This window comes from Seriola aureovittata, chromosome 3 (assembly GCF_021018895.1).
Source record: "Seriola aureovittata isolate HTS-2021-v1 ecotype China chromosome 3, ASM2101889v1, whole genome shotgun sequence".
Taxonomy (NCBI): Eukaryota; Metazoa; Chordata; class Actinopteri; order Carangiformes; family Carangidae; genus Seriola; species Seriola aureovittata.
In genome coordinates, this window is record NC_079366.1 from 20,233,563 (window position 1) to 20,255,790 (window position 22,228).

At 40.1% G+C, this 22,228-nt stretch overlaps 1 protein-coding gene across 4 annotated transcripts in view; it reads left to right on the forward strand.

Moving 5' to 3' along the window:
- Positions 1 to 19,095, forward strand: part of npnta (nephronectin a) — a 49,175-nt gene extending 30,080 nt beyond the window's left edge. For all 4 annotated transcript variants that reach the window (XM_056372057.1, XM_056372058.1, XM_056372059.1 and 1 more), the window contains 8 exons: positions 964 to 1,083; positions 4,494 to 4,628; positions 6,030 to 6,152; positions 7,559 to 7,996; positions 13,602 to 13,691; positions 14,934 to 15,032; positions 17,053 to 17,312; positions 17,587 to 19,095. In XM_056372057.1, coding sequence (XP_056228032.1) covers positions 964 to 1,083; positions 4,494 to 4,628; positions 6,030 to 6,152; positions 7,559 to 7,996; positions 13,602 to 13,691; positions 14,934 to 15,032; positions 17,053 to 17,312; positions 17,587 to 17,697 — 1,376 coding nt within the window. In that variant the 3' untranslated portion in view covers positions 17,698 to 19,095. The remainder of the gene's footprint in view (positions 1 to 963; positions 1,084 to 4,493; positions 4,629 to 6,029; positions 6,153 to 7,558; positions 7,997 to 13,601; positions 13,692 to 14,933; positions 15,033 to 17,052; positions 17,313 to 17,586) is intronic.
- Positions 19,096 to 22,228: the final 3,133 nt, after the last annotated feature.

A 22,228-nucleotide genomic window follows, 5' to 3' on the forward strand; every position in this document is an offset into this window, starting at 1 on the left:
GCTCTACAGTCTGAAGAACCCCTGTGAAGAACCCAAAGAGGGCTAAAATGAAAAATATGAAAGAAACACAATCTTTAGACCCTCGAGTGAATGTACAGGTCTTATTGGTTGCCCTGAGGTATTCCACAGAATGGGAGTTAATGCCTGCACATGTCCCACCTGATAACTATTTTCTCATCACGTTTCCTCTCAAGGATGGCGTGACTCCCAGTACCTCATTTTAATTAGGTCTTTTTTTATCAGAGAAAATTAATTTTCTCCCCTTTAAAATCTGAATTGCTCACCACTAGAGGCAATCTCAAACTATGCTAGGTGTTGTTGTGTGATGATTGCACGATAGTGTTAAACACCTTGCTGCTCTTCTTCTCTCCCTTGCTACTGCTTTGATCAATAGATCACTGTAGCATTTAATCAGCCTGGTCTGCCTCAGTCATCAAACTGTACTCCAGGGTGCCTGCAGCAGCTGAAGTAGCAGCGGCAGCATGAGCCTCACTTTTAATTTCCTTTTTAGGGTCTGAAGTTATCAAGAGAGGCTGAACAAAATCTGTTCCATTATATTATTATTTTGGAGGGTCTTGATCTGCCCAGCATGGCTCAACAACAGAGGCGCTGCACGTCGCCGCTTTGATAGGGTGGAGACGGATTATGAGGCTTCAAAAGTAGGGAAGGATAAAAGTTGGTGAGTCAGGATATGCGTGGGCTAGGTGTGAGCACAGAGCGACTGCGCAGCACAGGGATCTAATAATGGCAGAGTGTGTGCTGTTCCGTTGTCTGCACCCCAGGGTCAACCTGGCTAATATCAGAGAAGGCAGGCGAGTGGCTCTTACACACTGACTGGAGGATAAGGACAAAGTGTGAGTGTTTATGTTAGAAAGAAAGCGAGTGTGGGTGGGAGTGAGAGCGGAATAAACTTGTAGCACCAGCAAGTGTTAATGTGTTTTGTGTTTCCCTTGTATCCATCAGATGCCCGCACTTGTGGCATGGCCAACTGCCAGTACGGCTGCGAGGTGCTGAAGGGAGAGGTTCGGTGTCAGTGCCCGTCACCGGGGCTACAACTGGCTCCAGATGGAAGAACCTGTGTGGGTAAGTCCAAGTCTTTATATTTATCTCTACAGAACTGAAAACTGAGCCTTTATTTTAACCACTCCCTTCCATGAGCAGCTTATGTGAAATATCACAAAAGAGAAATGTTGTGTTTTTTGTTTTTTGTTTTTCCTTTCTTCTCAGCTTTTAAATTTGCTGAGTGATAATCAAATACTACTGTTTTGGCAGAGCAAGAAAGACAACTTGGCAGTGAAAATGCAATTTGGGAACTCAAACAAAACGTATTAGCGAGCAAAGCTGGAATTCATCCAAAATATTTACCAATGAATCTTTCTTTTTTGCTTTGATCAAGGACCTCAGCAATTTAACATCCCTTGTCAACCATAGCGGGACTTTATTCCACGTACTTCCTCCTGCTTTTACAGCAGAAATGTGATCAGGCGAAGCCCACCCCTCCCTCGCCCTATCATCCCCTCCTTCTTTCATTACCCGTTTTACGTGGCACAGCTCCTAACGTGGGTAACTAACAGATGAGGGGGGGCCAGTTGAGGCAGTTAACCTGTGTCAGGTTTAAATACAGGCTGTTCCAGACTGGGCTGTTCCTGTTACTCTGCCATATAGTCCCACTTAACTCCGGGCTGGCTAATGGGGGGCGGATTTCTAAAAGAGGACGGACATCAATCATGAAGAGTGATGGAGGAGAGGACGGAAAGGTTGCCTGCCACAGGTGTTACGACAGTTTAATGGAATGTTTCCGGATCCCTCTGGAAGCAAATGGTTTATGGGCAGGTTTATGGCGAGTTTCTAATCATATTTATGGAGGTATATTCCTTCCAGTAACCAGAGCCTCATATAAGGGGGCGTTTGCATAGATGCAGAGCTGTTTTTACTCATTATGATGCTGTGAAATCTAATGTGTCAACACATTTTTGTTCTAGCTTTGAAAGTGACCTTGGTCTGCTTTTATCAAACTTTAAAAAGATACAATTAAGATTGCTCTGAAGACCTCACTGAGGAGTGAAAAATTAGTGTGAAGAAAAAAACTCTTCATCAAGTGACTTACTCCTACTTACAGCACATTATCTCGCCCACAAATTATTACTGTTGCTCCGGTTCACTTCTATTGAAGCACAACGGACAAATTCAAGCCTGCAAGCATCTTCTGTTTCGATGTGATCTTCAATCAGCACCAAACGGACTTGCAAGTCAGAGTTCACCTTTGTTCAGCCTTGGCCGGGAGGATGTCCCCGGTCACCAACAGAAACACTCATGCACTGTGTTTGGAAATCAGACGTTTTAATCACTATTACACTCTATGTAGTTGGTGATTTCTCAGATAAATATTTATTTATTACCTTTTTTACATCACGTCCTATCTTGGGGCTGACTGCAGAGCAAGTTAATGGAATGTAAAATAATGTGAAGATACCTTCAGTAACATTTATGAGCAACTTTCGAGTGATCACATGATTAATCTCATGTCTGCTCAGAGCAGGAACAGCCAATCGGAAACATTATTCATGCAAAAAGCAGAAACAAGATACGTAATATGTTTTTCTGCTAAAACGTATATAGATTTAATAGCTCCAGTTGTAATTAGCATGTGAAAGTAACATCAAGCTAATATTTTCAGAATATATATGTAGGGATTTACTAATAGATATGAAACAACAGAACATTAGTTGAAATTGAAACTAAAAGAAAAACTAGTGCTGGAAAGAAATTCTGCTGCTGCTAGATGAGGTACATCAGGGAAATCATATATTAAGGAGAATTTAATACCGCACTGACATTTGCAGGAATTGCAAAAAATCAATACCAACTTTATTTTCACTGTTTACACCCCTGATTAAAAAATAGAATAACATAAGATAAAAGAAATGAAAAAAAAAATGTGGATGAGGAAAAAAGGAAAAAGATTCTAAGTTGTTTTACTTCAGCTAACATATTATTCCTCATGACAAAGGACATTTTGTAAAATGAAAATATGCCATGGAAGATGTGTTCTTAACTATAATATACTATACTGCTGTTGCCAAGAATCTACTCTTAATGAAATTACAGTAAAAGATCTGTGGAGCTCTTAAGAGTATTTTAGGTTTTAAGAAATTTGATTTATTGCTTTCATTCTTTGTTTGCAAGGAGGAGTAAAAGTTAGTGATATTTGCTTTTATCTTCTACTTCTAGTTGTTTGATGATTTAATTTAATAATTTTTGCTTTAGCTACAGGATATATGATTGAATGTAGGAATTGAAATGTAGTGACGTCTTCTGATCCACTAAAAGGAAGAACTGACTTGTTTTTGTACTATGACAGCACAGCAACAAACCCCCTGATTAATGACGATGTGTATTGATGTTTTTGTTACTGCTGTGGGAGTTTGGAATGAGACGGCCTCATATTTCAGTGCTGTCTCACATGGAAGTTGCTTAATGTATCAGACAAGTTGTCAAGTAAAACACAGTCGCAGAGCTTAATATTGTCTAACTAATCTTGGCTGATGTGTGTGTGTGTGTGTGTGTGTGTGTGTGTGTGTGTGTGTTGTGTGTGTGTGTGTGTGTATGTGTGTATGTGAATATGAGTTAAAGTCAGAAGAGTTGTTACTTTGACCGAGAAGTCAGAGCTGCCTTCAGAGCAGGTGTAACTGTTCATAAAAGCAGGGATTTGTGAGGAACAATTCATTGTGTGTAAAGACACATTGTATAGTTCCACATTTACATGAGCTTGTGTGTTCTTTGTAAAACACAATAATTCGCCCTGTCAGTAGCTGAATAAATGCAGCTGCCGCCTCCAACTGTTGTTCATTAAGCAGCTCCACCGGAGCAGTCTGGGATTAAGTGCCTTGCTGATGAGAACCTCAGCAGTAGCTGTTAAGGGGATAAGGGAGATCTTCCCACTTACTCCACTCGCGTGTTTCCCCAGCTGCTCCAGGTGTCTCTGTTTTTAAGGTCCTTTTAAACAACAGTCCCTGTAGCCCCTCAGTGCCCCAGTGGCATTATGCAGCAAATAAATTAATGATTTTAAGGCAAATGCTTTGAGCCTCTCGGTGTCTAAATATTAATGCGCACATGCCTGCAAAGGTGATTAACAGAGACACTTAGAATAGGTCATTAAATAATGAAACAAGGTAGTGTGCACTGTATTCTGCTCACTGAACAGAATACATAATGTGCTTTGTTCATAAATGAATACTAACCAGGAAAGGTTGAAAAAAAAACTCTTTGGGTATGAATAGAAATGTTTGTTTAGTTTTGAATTAAATTGCCTTTTTTTAATCTTGAAGTTTTCCATTGCATTGTGTTATTTTGAATGCATTATGTGCTGTATGTGACCAACTCTCAAGGGCAACTTTAGTGAAAAAATGACGAATACATTAATGTCAATTTGAATATCATCTTGTGTGTAATAATCTGCATCTTTTTTGTTGTTGTTGTTGTTGTTGGTGTAGATGTGGATGAGTGTGCAGCAGGAATAGCTGTGTGTCCCAGGTTCAGGAAATGCATCAACACCTTTGGTAGCTACATCTGCAAGTGCCATGAGGGGTTTGACCTGCAATATATCAATGGGAAATACCAATGCATAGGTACTGTCACAAGGCCTCTGCAGTGGGGCTTTTACAGATAAAACTCACAAAGGTCATAGATGTGCTGAGATGTTTTGACTTATAACCAAGTTATTTTTGGTGATGCAGGAGTTTTTTTCAGAAGCTAAGAGAAAAACTTGAAAAGATAAAAATGAAACGCACATGTACGTACATGCTGCTGCTGATGTGATGGAAATGCACATTAACATTGTTGCAGGAACTGGGTGTGATGATTTCACCTGGATAGAAGCTCAGTAATGTTGTTCTGTTTATAATCTACTTTTATTCCACTACATTTATTTGGCCACTACAATTACAGGTCACTTTGCAGATTAAGATTTACATACAAAACATATCATTATCATACAAATATGATGCATTGTTATAGATTAAACTATCATGTATACAGTACAAATAAATTTCAGTGTAAAAATTAGCTCTAAATTAAACAACATAGAATTGCCGCTGACATGTAAATAATAATAATAATCCAATAACTAAATATTATAATATAACACCTTGGAAGGATTGCATGCAGGGCTTCTACTATTAATGGTGTTTTTATACTGAGATATTGCTACTTATGTATAATTAAAAGATACTTACAATCTAAAAGAAATATATTGAAAATCAAAATAGTCAAATGAATTGAGTTGGTTGAGGCTGTCTCATAAAGCAAGATTAACTGGATAAACCCACTGAGTAAAATCCGTTACCCATGTGGGGAAAATATTTTGAGTTAAGGCAAAGAAATTGGATAGAAAACATAATAAAATTAATGTGACTTCAGTTTGTGCCTTGTATTTCTGTGCTTTATGAAGCTGATGTAGTAAACACAGAAAATGATAAAGGAGGAAGTGAAAATGCTTCAGAATACTTCAGATTTAATGAACTTTCACTACTGCAAAGCTAATTCAAACAGCTCATTCAGTTTCATGTTATTAAATTTTGCCCTGATAGTGCTCTCCAGTGATATGCACCACACTTATGAATACCTGCCATCTAAAATATGAATTAGTATTCTATACAAATCCACATTACCTTGAATCTCAGCAGCATCTGGAGAATACACCATCTTCAGTCTTTATTTATTTATTTTTTAAGAACAAACTTTGGAGGTAAAAAAAAAAGAAGGGCTGAGCAGTGATAGTTAAAAGAATTGATGGCGGTTGCCTCTAAAATTCTTCAAAGACCATGTAGCTCTCTTTTACTCTTGCAATGATTTTGCTCTGGCATTCATAGAAGGATCACCGTTATTCACTTAAATGCTTTCACTAACAGTACATGTGACATAAACTTTGAAGTGCATGCGAAGCAAGCAGCCTTTGATATTCAGCTGTTATATGCGTTTTACACTTGCAACCGGTGGCTGAATGTTGTTATGTTTCCATTATCTTTCAGACGTGGATGAGTGCTCTTTAGGTCAAAGCCACTGCAGCAGCTTTGCCACCTGCTACAACACGCCGGGCTCATACAAGTGCAAATGCAAAGACGGCTACAGGGGGATGGGCCACGACTGCAAACGTAAGGATCGAGAACAAAACCTTGGCCCCGATGTTCACTTTCTGCAAAGAGGATTGGGGCCTCACATTTTGTTTTCTTTGCCCGTGTTTTTTTTGAAAAGGTAGGAAAGCAAGGACGAGGGAGGAATATCCTTGCAAGCACAAAGCTGGGACTGAAATTCCTTTCTTTGTAATGGCTGTCAGTCATGACTTAAATCAGCCTGCTCCCTTATCACATGTGCCCAGAGTCAGACTTGACTCCACTTCTGACATTTGGCCATTTTTGATCAGCCCAAAAAAAAAAAAAAAACGGAAAGTGAAATATTTCTTTCCCTGGCACTCTGTCTCATTCTGCTCACTGACATGCAATTCATTAGTCTGTGCGTCTGCAGTTTTTTTTTTTTTTTTTTACAGCACCTCGTGGATAAGAAGTAATTTATTCTCCACAGTTATTCAATCATCTAACAGACACAACTGGTGTAGCAGTCCACAGAGCAGAGACAATGACTCCCGGCATAGTGCGCTGCAAATACTTCACCCTGTCACCTGCCTAAAGGGTGTGTGCCTCAAGTGCTCTGGGAGTCCAGTTGCAATATCCTATTTGTGTATCACATATCAAAGTTGCCTGCAACCTGAGAAGGCAATAACTGAGTTCAAACCACTTGCCTTTGTCCACTCTCATTCCTCACTCATGAAACCCTTATGAACCCCCACCACCACCACCACTACCACCACTGCCACCCCAACCCCCCCAATCTTTGCCTCCGCTCCTGATGGGAAGAATGTGTGGAGGAACAAAGGAAAAGGAGGTGTACCGTCAATGACGTCAGCAGAGCGAGGGTGATCTCCGGGGCACAGCAGCCTGTTTGAGCGCAGAGATCATCCACACACACACACACACACACACACACACAGACTCACAGAGCAGCTTTCACCCGATGCTGTGAAGCCTCTGGCTATAAGCACACAAAGAATAACTAATCAGGACGACCATGAAAAAAAAGGCTATTTTCGGAAAAGCAAAATCAATTTCACAAAAGTAGAAATTCACTGGATCCTGCGGTGCCTCTGTGGTTTAGTTTGCGAAGCCACATGCCATGCTCCCATGAACCCTTCCTTCTTTCTCTTTTTAACAGACCCATTGAGTAATGAATATGTACAGGTTTGCCTTAAAATGAATGAACGTGAACTTTGAGCATGCTGATTTTACAAGTGTGAACTTTTCCTTCAGTGAGATTTGAGACACCCAGTTAGTTTTAAGATGCTAACACTTAGTTAATAGATATCAGGAGAAGTCTCAGTAGATGAAAGGAAGCTCTCCACAGCAAAAGTCAGGCTAATCATTGCAGTTAGTCTGCAATTCTACGCCTCATTAACTCTTAAGTGCTCATATTTCAGTGCTCCATCTGCATTCTCTTATTATTTCAGCCATTCCTAAGGTGGTTATTGACCCCCCGAGACCAGGCAAGCTGCCTCCAAACCATCACAACCACATCCCTGACTTGGATCAGAGGAGGACCACCACCACCACTTCCACCACTACCCGCCGCCCACCAGTGAATCCAAAGAGAATCTTCCCCGTTATCCCCAAATCCACGACTGCCTCCACCACAACAACAACAACAACCACAACCATGACCAAGGCACCTCTGCCACCAAAGAGGGTCACCCCACCTCCACGCAAGCCTTCAGTTCCCACCCGGAAGCCCTTCATCCCCACAAGGAAGCCACCAATACCCACACGCAAGCCCTACGTCCCACCAAGGCCAGTAGCTCCCACCAGACACCCCGCAACGCCACCACCGATCACCCCTGTAGACAACACCATCCAGAAGGAGGTCACCAAGCAGAGAGGGGACGTCCACAGTAAGAACTAGATTTTTTATTTCTTTCTGTTTTATTTTTTACATACTAATAACACTCTTGCAGATTTGTTGAAAAGACACATATTATTATCACCTTTTAAGCTGATATGGTGAACCTGCTACCAAAACAGCTGCCTTTTTACAGATCCAGGACACACAGACACAGAGCAACATCAGGATTCATTTGGAGCCACGTTTCTGGACACCACATGAAATCCCACATTCACTCTCATTTTAACCCAGTTTTGGTTTTTAAGCCCCTCCTTAGGGAAATATCTGCCTCTTTAGCTGCTAAATGCTTTTTCTCTGAAAACAGATGCTGTGTCTGGGAAGGACGCTGATGAGAGCAGTGAGAGTAAGAGAGCCATAAAACCGAAACAATGAGCTGAGAGAAGCTAGAACTACTACCAGTGACACCTTTTACATCTCACACATATAGAAATATATAATTTCATTCATTTTGTTGATGTGGAAAGATTTATCAGAGCAGCTTTAACTGCTCAGAAAACATAATAGTTTTATAATAGAGTATTAATGGGCTCTAATCTCTGTGTTTTGATGTTTGATGGTGTGGTGAAGCTTTTGTTTACTTTCGGGTCACAGACTTTGACTTTAAAAGGCACCTATTTGTCTCGCCATTCATCTTCATCAACTCCCTGACAGGTCTGTGCTATCCAAATTGGAGCAAATTTGCATATTTCTTCCTCTCAGTCCTGAAACACTGTGTTTATTATGAAACATGTCACATTCAGGATGAATCAGGAGTGATGTTTACCTGACAGATGATGTGTATTATCAATGTGTATTATCATAGCCATTTTGTATTCAAACACATGAACGTGTGGTGGTAACCTACCCGAGCAGTTGGCAATGGGCTCCCATGTGTACACAGTTTGTCTGAAGGCTAACCACACAACAGATTTAAGTTGTAAAAATCTGGCAAGAAACCTGAAGATTGTTTGTAATGTAAACTGAAAATGGCTGAAATCAAAGGTTACTATCTATCTGATTCAATACAAGGCTGCCACTGTAATACAGACCCCTCTTATATATGAAGATTCAAGGTGGTTAACATGTAAATCAGGCTATATCCACCCTCAAATTAAAATATGATACGCAGATTGTTAGGAAATAATGCCCATTTTTATAAGGTGACAAATTAGTCTCACCAATATTATGCTAAGTATTTAAGTAAAAAATATCTTCCTCTCAAGATAATTATCCCTTTGGCTACAGTTAAAAAACAAACTGATTCTGCAGCCAGACTGTTGTTTACCCACATGTCACACAGTGCTCTCTGCCAAGCCTGAATCTTTGACACCAACTGCATTCAAAATGCATCATCACTCTTTGTTTTATTTTGACATTCTTTGATCAAAACCAAATAACGGACCTGAATTTCAAAATACTGCAGCAATGAGGGGTGGCTGAGATTGTTTCTTTTGGCTTTAACAAAGATGGTAATCGCTGCAATCATCTGCTGCTTTGCACTTTTTCAAAATGGTGAATTGTGTTTAATGAGATAATCCCTGTGACATGCGACTTGTTAAGCCTGAAATATTCAGTTGAGGGCCAAAGTCACGGATACATTTTTTATTTGGAGCTAATACATGATTTGTCTGCAGGCAATTATGTTTTATTACAGTATTTAAAGGATAAGGTTGTTTAATTCTATACTTTTCTAATTGTCAACAAATCCCATGAAAAGCAACAATGAACGGATCCTACTAGCAACTATTGACCGTGTATAAAGCCTGATATGACTTATTCCTGTGCCACACTGTTGCACTGGTTGACAACAAAATTTCATTCACCTCCATCGGGGTGGAAACAAAACTTTCAGAGCTGAAAATTTCAAAACCTGGACAATCTGCGTGACTGGATACCGTGAGGACTGAGTGATAAACTGAGTGAGTGAGTTATTTTATAACCTGTTTGAACTGACCCTTGAATGTGAAAAAAGTGCAGTGCCTAATTATTCATTATTCATCCATTCTGATGCTGTAAATTGTTATGAACACACCAACTGTATATTCATCAAAATAGTCGCCAACAAATGCACTATTTGCTTCTTTTTGAGTAAAGTTTACTGAAAACTACAGTGATGCTATTTTTATCTTTATATAATTGTTTTCATTGCTTAAATGTAACATTTTTTTTTTATCTGCCATGTGCTCATTGCATACAACAAACAGATCAAACGGAAAATACTCAAGTAGAAGTTTCAGTAAAATTGCACATTATGATACAGCCGTACGGAAAACGCTGCAGAAGGTAATAACTGAGAAGGTGGGAGTCCGGATGCATCAACAGTGTGAATTGCAAAGCAACTGTAATTGAACATAGAAGTGTTTTTTGTGCCACGCTCCCTTGCCTGCACAGCAAAAACCTGTTTTTACCAAAATCCAAAATTAAGCTCCTTTAACAGAATTGTTTGTTAAGAACAGCAAAGTACAGCATAAGAGGTGAGACAGTGTGGTTCCTACTCACCTTGCCAGATGGCATCACATAATTAGAAAAAGGAAAGAGGAGAGAAGATTACATTAACACCTGTCTGCACTGCTTGAAGGAGACATCAATCTAATAGTTCGCACCACGGCAGAGCAGTTCTGGAAATCAGAGCTTCCTGAAGATGGTTTGAATAAGATGAGAGAGGGAAGGAGGAGAGACACCGCTGAGTGATTATTCAAATAATTAGACGGAAATAGGAATCATTTGAATAAGAGCCTCAGGGCAGGAAGAAACACATCAGCACAGCACCTGCACTTGAAGCACAGCTTCAAGTGCAGGTGCTGTGGTCAGAGCAATTTTGGGAACTTTGTAGTTTCCTTTCAGTCACTTGAATCAACATTACCATTGCTGTCCAGTGAAAACCTTGTATCTCCAACCTAGCTTAGCATAAAGTTTAGCAACAAGATGCAGGGAAACTCTCCAAAGTTCGAAAAACACACCTATCAACACATCTAAAGCTCATAAATAGCAAATAGCACCATGTGTTTAATCCAACCTAAACGCCCATATACAGAGGTTGTTTGTCCCTACCCTCGGATACTACCAATAGGAGCAAACCAGCAGCAGGGGTACTGGACCTTCATCAACATGGTAAAAATAATATCACTGTTTTCTTAGGTTTAGTCACAAAAACTCCTTGTTAGATTTAGGGAACGATCGCGGTTTAGGTTAATATAAGTATTTCCTATATGTTAGTGGAAATTTGTCATCATGGTTACAATAATAAATCAATTACAATAATTCAGACAAAAGATATCAGATTTTTTTTAAATTCGGAGCAAAGCAGGCTATCTTCTTCCCCCTCCTTCAACTCTGTATGCTAAGCTAACGGCCCCCAGGCTCTAGGTTTATACTTAAGGCAATCTTCTCATCTAATGCTCAGGAAGAAAACAAAGAAGCATATTTTCCATAATGCAAATATACTTCTCTTTTAAGGACTATAGGCTTCTCTGTAAAATGAGAAAACCTTCTAACCTCTGAGACTAATTTAGCCCTTTCAACAGCATCTGCGTTGAGACAAAATGCATTTACATTAAGCTAAGTGCTAAGTTTTCCTTAGTTCCATAAAAGCTGGCATTTTGTAGAGAGAAGGCTTTCAGTGAAAGATATTTAGTGTGATGGTTTAATGTCATGTGAATAAAAGGAAAGTTAGTCACCCTTCATCTGAAAAACATGACAATTATGAAATATGCTGTTTATAGAATAGCAGATTGCAGCTATTTCTTTCCAAAACTGAAAAAACACAAACCACTGATTGGTTATGACTTTGTTTGTTCAACATTTTGGCAGAACATAGGAAATCCCCCTAGAGCAGCTTTTATTAACCCCCCCCCCCCAATATTTTGATGGAACAAAACACAAAGGCCAAAAAGTGAAATAACAAGAATGACCAATGCAGTAACGTTTAGTATTAAGTATTTCAACATAGTTGTCAAACAAAGTGTCTTGTCCAATCATGCAGAAAGTTTAGGGTTTATGTGAGGAGGTTTTAAGATTTTTGAGATTTCTGCCAACACCTCAACACAGTGAATAGGAATGGTATTTTGTTTGTGGTGCTCAAAGCTTTAAAGGATTTGAAGAAATATGTCTTTGCTGAAACAGTGTTCCAGTTACCCTGGATAATCCACTGACCTTGCTATGAAAAGTTTTCATTTGAACTACTTTCTACTGAAGGAAAACTGTTGACAGTGAGACCTACAGAGCATACAAAGTAACCAGGACATTGTCTCTGGGAGCACGCACACAACTTTTTAAAGCTTCAATTTCAATGGTTTGTGCAGTATATGTCTTCATATACAGTCAATGTGATTCAGCTACAGCGAATTATCACCCAGCGCTAGTTGATAATCTTTTCTTTTTTTTTTTTTGTGCATATTTTTGGTGATGAAATATGTTATTTGGGAATTAGTTTTGGAAGTAGTTTGTTTGCCAGAATTTCAGTTAATTAAACAACATCCATAGCCCATCAAGATGAGGTAGACAAACACAGCTATTTTTTAGTTTGAACTGTGACAGTCACGCTGTCACAGTTCAAATTACTGCTCCCTTAATTGGCACATCACTTTTATTTTTACTCTTTATATATCTACTCTACAACCGGATGCAAGACTTCTGGGGAGGGAGGGGGGTGGATTTCCTTAAAAGCACAGACACACACAAACACAGGCACACACACGGAGATCTACGTGCTTGGGATTGCTGGAGAGCCTGGTGTGAGAGTGTGACCTCCCTGCTCTCAGATTCCTAAGACTGACAGACTACATCAGCAGTCTGCCGGGTGGTGTGACCCAGCATGGGGTTGGGCCCTCTCGGTGCTCAGGCTGACAGGAGGGGGCACATGTTGGGGACTTTGGGAGACTGACGGTTCAAATACAGGTTACAGCATATTTGTAGCTTATGGACAAGAATCTGTCTGGGATGCTGGGAATAGTTGATGATGATGGTTTGTCTCATTACAGTAAATTCCACTGGCTGCAAATACAATAAATATTAAAATGGAGATGTTTATCTGTATTTTGCATCCACTGACACTTTCCTTAATGAAACTCTTCAATATAAAACCAGCAACGACAACTGTCCCTCTAATGGAGTTAAAGGCTTAAGTGTCTTTTGCTGCAAAAGATATGTCACAGTAAAAGTACCAACTTCCTGTGCTTCACTTGTCAGTTGACCTTTCATAAGACAGCTTGGCTTATAGTATTTTGGGCAGCGTGACCCCATTAGAGAGGGAAAGAGGCTATTTCAGGACTGGCTGTGAACTCTATTTGTGTGTTTGTGTGTGTATGTACAGTATGTATGTAGCTCCTGGTTTTATAGCAGCATCATTTAACCAGAAGTTGCATCAGACGAGCAGTCGCCCCTTTTCTCATTAAGATTCACATTTGACTTCTGGTGTTTCTGCAGGTTTTCTCAAGTATTCTGGTCTCTGTGGTGCTTAACTCTGGATACGCAGGCACTAAACCATGACATTGATGCATCCTTGTAGAGTAATGAAACAAATCCACACAATAGCCACAAACAGGGATGCTACTGAGCAAATATAATACCTTTGTTAATCCTTTATCTAAACCTGCGTCTCTCACCTCTCTCCTCAGTCCCTCGGAACCACGGACACAACACCGTTCTCGGGATCGACTTTGACATTGAGCTCGGCAACACGGCAGATGAAGCCAAAGACGACCCAGGTAAACACGACACATTTTTTGACAAAGGCGGTCAGCAGCAGCAGCAGCCTGGCTCGCAGCAGACTGCAGAGCTCAAATGATGACAGATGAGGCACGTTTGCTACAGGCAAAATGAAACTGACAACCAACTCCTGCTGTGTCGCTGCCGAGGCAAAGACATGATAGTGACCAGATGTGTTTTGATAGGCCTTTCACCGGGAAGTGACACATGACGTCTGGCCATATCCGTTTAAATAATGGCTCACAGCCCGGGATGTACTTCCAGACTTTTCCCCTTTTCACATTATGCTTGCTTGACTGCTTGAACGATTAATTGATCATTGTAAAGTACATACACAGTGCTCTGTTCTTAAGCTCCATAGTACTCAATGTAGACTTCCTACAAGAACAATAAGAAAATAGATTTTGTGAAGACACATTTTATCTTTCATGTTTGCTCGATATGATTTATTGATGCCAATGGTATGCAGATTAAAATGCCTAATGACTTTTTTTTGGTTCACAGTGCATCATTTGCTATGCGGTGTCAGGAGAGAGGGTGTTTTCATTGGCTCAGAAAATGAAGTGAGAAGTGTTTTCTGGAAACACTATTTCGGGGCCAAAATGATGGATGTTGTTCTTATCTTCGAACCAATTTGTACAGCAATGCATGGATAATACTGTAACTGTGTTGTCTACATTTTCTTAATGTTATTGTGTAGCCATCATAGCCAGGAAGGAAATCATCACTCACTGAATATTATGACTCTCTGCTGTAACCATAATGTATTTTATTATGGTGTATGGCGCGCATACTACTGTATAGGCTGTGCGTGTGTGTGTGTGTGTGTGTGTGCACACACACACACACACACACACTGATATCAGCATTTCCAGCAACTGTTGCAAATATTTGTTATTTTTTAGATGAATGCGTTTCCACTTGTGATTTATGCAGCTCCATTTTCACTTGATTCTTCCTCAATGCATCAGCTCTCCTCAGAGATTACAACATCATGACAAATGTTTACACTTTTATTGTATCATCTTGTTCATCACAAGGAGCTTCAACAGTCCTCTTGCTCCCGGTGAAGTTACAGGCTCACAGCAGGGCTCTTGTGAAGCATCACAGAGACCAGACTGAAGGCTTTTTGCGTGTGTGTGTGTGTGTGTGTGTGTGTGTGTGTGTGTGTGTGTGTGTGTGTGTGTGTGTCTGTGTGTGTGTCCTCCACTGCTCTGAAAAGTGTGTGTCATTCTCCCCAGAGTCGGGGTATCTGAGCTGCTCCTTTGATGATGGTCTTTGTGGCTGGATCAGGGACAAAGACGGAGACCTGCACTGGGAGACGACGCCTGATCCGTCAGGTAGTTGAATGGCGGGGGAGGGGGGGCCAAACTCCACAAATAAGGGAAAATGTTTATTTTATAGGCAGTAAATGGAAATGAGAATAGCTGCGATGCTTTCCCGACACGCACACCCATGCAAACACACACAAGGTCAGACAATCTAAGCGGCTCAGTTTTGTTCTGCTCAATTACAGGTCAAGATGAAAATTACTTGAGGGAAGTAGTCTGTCTTCCCTGCAGATTAGTGCTTTGCTCTACAAAGTAATGCAAATGAGACATGGATTACACCACCTGTCACTGATACCTGTGGCGTACATTAAATGGGAACACAACACTGTTTTTCTTGAGGGTTCAGCAGAGGAGAAGTTGTAGTGAATTACGTTGAGTGGACTCAGTGGGGGCGGTGGGAAGACTAAACAGTGCAGCGTACTGGCACTGTTTAAGCGACACTAACTGCATGTGGCTTCCACAGCCAACTGGCTTAGTGTTGCAGTTAGTAGTGTGATTCCAGACATTCAGACTGAGGCTTCGTTTCAGCCAAGTTTGTGCTCACTCATTAGCTCAAATAAAAAATTTTGCCCAGACTTGGAAAATCATTTACAGTAAATCATAAGCTAAGCCCTGACTAAGAGTGATTCCATTTAAGAGGCAACGTTTCAGTCTGCAGTAGCCTGTGGTGAATATGTTTAATCAGAACACTTGAATAATGTCTCATTTATATGTGTGTGTCCATCTTCGCCTGCATCTTCAGGGTGTTGTGAAGCATGTAACTATTTACTGTTCATCACTTTAAGTTCTTTTGATAGACAGCCACAGGCAAACTCTGCTCTTAAAGGATTGGCACAGATTTGGAGGCAGCTCATAACTTATGCAGAAAGCGTCTGTGGCCTCCAGATACTTTTTGGACCCCCTGTGGTTAACACCAGCCGTACACAGATCCACTAAATAAGCAAAATACATCAACATTATTACCCAGAAGCACTTTTAGCTTTAAATTTTTAAAACTATTTAGATCTAATATCACCAACTAATGCATGAATTAATATAAAAAAGAAAAAAAAAGAAAGATAGCCACAGGCAACTGGCTATATTTTGAGTTGAAAAACGCAAGTGGGTCAAGTCTGTTTCAATTGACAATTCAATTTTTCACCATCTCTTATTGCATCACTTCTACAAATTGCACAGTTGGATGGAAAGTGTGTTATTACATACCGAAAGACCTACTCACCTACATACCTACTTTTTTAAAAGATCAGTTCACCGCATTAACTGTATAATAGTTCTTTTCTGGTACACAAATATTGGATTTCATTTCATAAAGAAATCAAAAATAGCATTTTGGAAAACTCATCTAGAACGTGACTTTCCAGAAAAACTGAATCAGGACAATCCACAGACGTTGCTGTCGGTAGTTTGCATGGGCAGTGTTTACAGTAACCGTTCACAGTAAGGTCTGTGGATTATCCTGACTATCCTGTCCTAACAAATGAGACTCCAAGCAGGAGCTGCATTGGAGTGGCATCGCATGTTTAGAGAAGGGTGAACGGACCCTTTAACCACTGAGCCCAATTATGAATGGTGTCATTTCTTCTCAGTTTGTCATTTCATGGTAACTTAAAGAGACAGATGGTAAATAGTTGAAGATTTTAGTTCACAAATATGTTGTTAATAGGTTTGACTGAAATTGAATAGAACACTCACTCACTACTATTCATTGTAAAAATACATGTGTTAGTTTGTCAGAGTGGCTCAGATGTAAAAGTCTGAGCAAGCGACTGGCCAATTAAAAGTAGCATTCAAAATTCCTGAGCAAATGAATGGTAATACAGTATGAGGCTGGGGATGTTTGCTGGAGGGAGTTACATTTCTGAGCAGCAAGGGTGCAGACTGAAGACTGAGCGCCAGGTGTTTACATGGATCACCTATAGAGAGAGATAATATTGTGGACATACATGAGATGAGGATGTATGGAACGTGGCTCCACTAGTTTAATTTCATTAACGGGCTCTTTCAATACGTCTATCACCGGCCTCCCCAGGTGGACGGTACCTCACCATTCCTGACGTTGGAAACAAGAGAAGTGGACGAGGGGCCCGGCTGGTCCTCCCACTCACCCCTCCCTGGAATGAAGGCAATCTGTGCCTGTCGTTCCGGCACAAGCTGGCAGGCCACCACGTGGGCATGCTGCAAGTGTTTGTGAAGAAGGGGAAGCAGTACAGTCCAGCAGTGTGGGGCCGGACAGGTGGAAATGGCTGGAGGCACACCCAAATCACATTATGGGGCACAGGTCTTGAAAGTGTAAGTATAACAGTAAAGATGTCAAAGAGGTTCATGAAATTTAAATAATATCTACAAACATTTCTGACAGATGTGAGGAGAGATGTTTCTATTCCTGTTGATGAAAAAGAAATAAGAGCAGCAGTCTGCTTTTCTAAAGAATGGATCTGTAAAATTTAAGATTCAAGTCACCTTTGAGAAGAAATGCAGTGAGTTTTCTTTTATCATGAAGTAGCGTGTGCTGATTGCTCCTCTATGGTACTACCTCAGTGTGCACTGTGCTGTTGTTCACCAGGTGATCCTGAAGGGGGAGCGTGGGCGAGGCAGGAGCGGCGAGATGGCCGTGGACGACATCACCCTGAGGAAAGGCTCCTGCACAGAGGAGCACAATCTGAGAAGACTCTAACTGACAGAGCAGGGAAAAAAAGGCAGAAAGAAAACAAGAGGGAAAAATCATCTCAAAGAGAACTGACTCTGTTTTGACACCCCCTCACTCTGCCTGGGCTCTCGCCGATCCCTCCCCCAACCCAGACCTCCTCCCGAGCCATCCTGTGAACGATATTCTAAAAATTGTGCGTCTGCAGAACAGTGGGTTTCTCTTTCTCTGCGCTGTCCATGAATAAAAGGACTGAACCAAATCTCATGGGCGGATCCCAGCAGCACACTCCTGTCTTCTCAGCCTCCCTCTCACTCCATCACCTTGTTACTATGAAACCTGCATGTACCTACTTACCATGGAAATGTCCTCCACCTAACTCAGCCCTGGCAGCCTTCCAGCCACACAGTTGCTTCATTTCTTCCTGGAGAGAGGATCATTCCCTCACTTCGGATTCTCCTTTTTCCTTGCTTTGATCCTTTACACCACAAGCCATTGCTTTTTATTTGCTTGATGTTAAAACATGTTGCTAGGGGTGCATTTTGTAATTGTTTTAATCAGTGAAATATCAGAGGTGGTATACATTTCTTTGAAGGTTAAAGATAAAATACTATGTAAAAGACAAACTGTCATTATTTGGTGCTAATCTGGTTTACTCCAAATCTGAGTCAGAGCCAGTTTAGGCCTGCCGTTGTTGGTCTACTTTGAGTTTTTGGTATTGCTACTGTTCTATAGCACAGTTTTGACTGAAACAGCGCTTTTCTTTTGTTGTCACAGTATTTCAAAGATCGGTTTGGCTGAAGAGAGTTTGAAAAAATAAAAGCACTTTTTCTGCCCCGATCTTTTATTGAAGCCTCCTAAAGTTGTTTAAACACTCCACAGTCATGTTTTTCAGATACTTGAAATGTGTCAGACAGAATCAGTGTTCGATTTGTGACACTAGCAAATCAACAGTTACTTTCTATTATACAGTATGTGCTTTGTTATATTAAGTGCAGTTTGTTATAACGACGACAACACCAACAACTTTTTAGGCTTTCACGAATTGTATTATTGTAAATGTAGTTGCGTGTACATACTCAAAATCGATGATCCCATTTGTTGTGTGGTTTATACATTATGTTAATTCATACATGAATATTAATTGGATTTCGAAATGGTTGATATTTCAGCTTTTAATTAAAGAACATGTATACCGATTGAAACCTTGTGTAGTGCAAGGCAGTGTTTAAAGTGCACAAAATGTGTATGTTCATGTGTTATGGTATAATGCTCTGTCTGTAACTTGCAAAGCACATAGTTGCGTATTGTATGCTGTGATAATGAAGGGCATCGGCTGGAATTTAGAGGTTTTCTGTATGCATAGGTGCATTCACCAAGTTCAAATTTATCCAGACCAGTATGTAAATAAAATACATTTGACTGATATGTTATGAAACAAAGCATGTTCTTTTTCTTATGCTTGTGACAGCAACACGATGTTTAGAGGAGAAGCTGGATAAAGAGAAATATTTTAAAGGTCCCCTGTTGAGTTTTTGACTACTAGCACTGCTGTTGAACAATGTTTTGATGAGCAAGTGCTCACATTTTTTTGCACTCTATTGTTTGAATGCAGGCACAATCATTTTATCAATAGCCGTTGATGATCCTAATGCACCAATAAATGAGGAGAGGACAGCAATCTGATGTTACCAATTCAGATTTTATTACGATCACCAAGCACTTTTAGAAATGCTCGCTTATTCATGCAATTATCCAGGTGGCCGATCATGTTGCAGCAGTGCGATGCTTAAAATCATGCAGATACAGGTCAGGAGCTTCAGTTAATGTTCAGATCCAACATCAGAATAAGGGAAAAATGTGATCTCAGTGACTTTGATCGTGGCATGATTTGTTTAGGTATTTCTGAAACTCCTGATCTCCTGGTATTGTTACATACAACAGTCTCTCAAGTTTGTATGCAGAATGGTGCAAAAAACAAGAAACATCCAGTGAGCATCAGTTCTGCAGATAGAGACACCTTGTTGACGAGAGAGGTCAGAGGGGAATGGCCAGACTGGTTGGAGCCAACAGAAAAGCTAGGGTAACTCAGATAACCATTCTTGACAACTGTGGTGAGCAGAAAAGCATTTCAGAATCAACAACACCTCCGACCTTGAGGCAGATTGGCTACAACAGCAGAAAACCACATCTGGTGTCAGCATGAATGTGTTTGAAGCCCAGACTTGTGGTGGCGGTGTAATGGAGTGGGGAATGTTTTCTTGACTCAGTTTGGGCCCTTAATACCAATCAATAATCATTTGAATGCCACAGTCTATCTAAGTATTGTTGCTGACCATGTGCATCCCTTTATGGCCCCAGCTTACCATCTTCTAATGGCTACTTCCAAGCACGATAATGCACAATGTCACAAAGCAAAAGTCATCTCAAACTGGTTTCATGAACATGACGATGAGTTCAGTGAACTTCAATGGCCTATCACCAGATCAGTAGAATCACAGTAGAACACCTTTGAAATGTGGTAGAACGGGAGATTCACAGCATGAATGTGCACCTGACGAATCTGCAGAAATGATGTGATGCAATCATGTCAACGTGGAGCAGAATCTCAAAGGAAACTTTCCAACATCTTGTGAAATCCATGCCATGAAGAACTGAGGCTGTTTTGGTGTTCCTAATAAAGTGCCCGAGAATGTATCTTCAAAGAAAACCTTAGACAATGTCTGAAGAGGTAGAAAGGCATTCATAATGTTAATAATCTTCAATGTTGCACACAATGTATTTTGGTGAGGAACAAGCAACAGTGTTTTTTGTAGAGAGTAGAGACTCAGACTCAAAAGGATACCTTCAATATAATGATGCTCCAGAACTTCAAACTAGCTTCTCTATGCTGGGGATGGATAAAAAGATCAAAGAATAAAATCATGATGTTTCTCTTATTTATATTCTTTAGGGTATGACTGTGCTTGATTTATACAGTAGTTGTTTCATAACAAAATTCAATCATTGCTTAATTTAAAACTTTCTTCTGTAATCAGTTTATTTACTTTTCCACTTTGCTTTATTTGGTACAATTTGATATAATAAGATCGGTCAACTTTGGCATTCAAGATTTGTTTTATGGAAACAGTATAATTTATTAATTCATCATCAGGGATTGACAAATCCTCCCAAAAAAATCTTTATTCAAGGCAGCGTATGCAACAGAAGGCCTACTTAAATTTGATACAAATTAAAAGATTAAAGGGTCATGATATCTGAATTAATTTGAGGATGTTGAATTATTTTGGTGGAATTTAAATGTGAAAAAATGCCACGGAGAGCACAGTGCAGGAAATTCCTCTATGCAAAACAAAGAAAGAAAAAATGATCTTTTCAGACAACAAACACAAGCTGACTATTTCTAGTCTTCAGCAGGTAAAAGTTAGAAGGACACATGCTTTGATTTCACGTTTCATATTCCCCAGAGACATTTTAATTTTCTTTATTCATACTGTGGCCATAGAGCATAGTTGTGTCTTGAGACTGACAGGTATCTGACAAAAATGAATAGGACGCCTCAAACATGCAGCAGCCTAGTTACAGTTATTAATCAAACCACCACTGTAAATGAGCACAGCAAGCAACCACAATACCTATCCTTCACACTATATTATAAATTAACTCTTGGCTTTAACCTAACTGGATCATATTTACTGCTTTAATATATGGTAACACAGTACCATGGAACAGTACTTTAAGCACAATAAAGCAGTGGGTGGACTAGTTCTTCACCTTGTCAGTTTTCTTATACTTTATTATGCATCATAACAAAAGTGGAAACTTTTTAGTCAGTCATGTTCTTGCAGCAGCTATTAAACTTTCATAAATATCTCAGCTTAACTTTGAACTGTGAATGCGACTGCCCATAATTCACACACACACACACACACACACACACACACACACACACACACACACAGAGGCAATGAATCAAATGTTTGTTTGCTCAAATAAGGTCTGCAGTTCTGATATTAGATGAGTCGCTGAACAGTTGATTCTCCAAAATCCTGTCACTGACCTGTGACGAAATACCTAAAAAAAAACTCATTCATTTTGCCTCGGGGCAGCTTATTTAGGACAAAAAGGGCAAGCAAACAGCCCGTTTATTAAGATAAACTACCACAGCAGAGAGAAATCCAGAGGGCAGAGGCAGTAGCTAATACAAATGTGTGTATTTCCCTGTGTCTTCTGTGTTTGTGTGTGGTTCACTCTCTGTGGTGTCCCAATCATCTCTGGAAGTGTGGCAAAGTCAGGCATATCCTATCTGTTTTCTCACATACAAACACATAAACTCACAGAGCACACAATAAGAGATGAAATATCAAACACATTTTCAGATCATAAAGCATGAAACATGTGGCTGAACCAAAACCTTCCTACACTCTGTTATATTTTTTCCATGGAAAAGCAAAAACTGTCAGTGTTAATGGACCATTAATGAACGTCATAAGAGGAGATGAAATAATGAAGTTAAGATGAGGGAATGTTCACAGAGCTAAACACTAAGTGTTGTCATTCT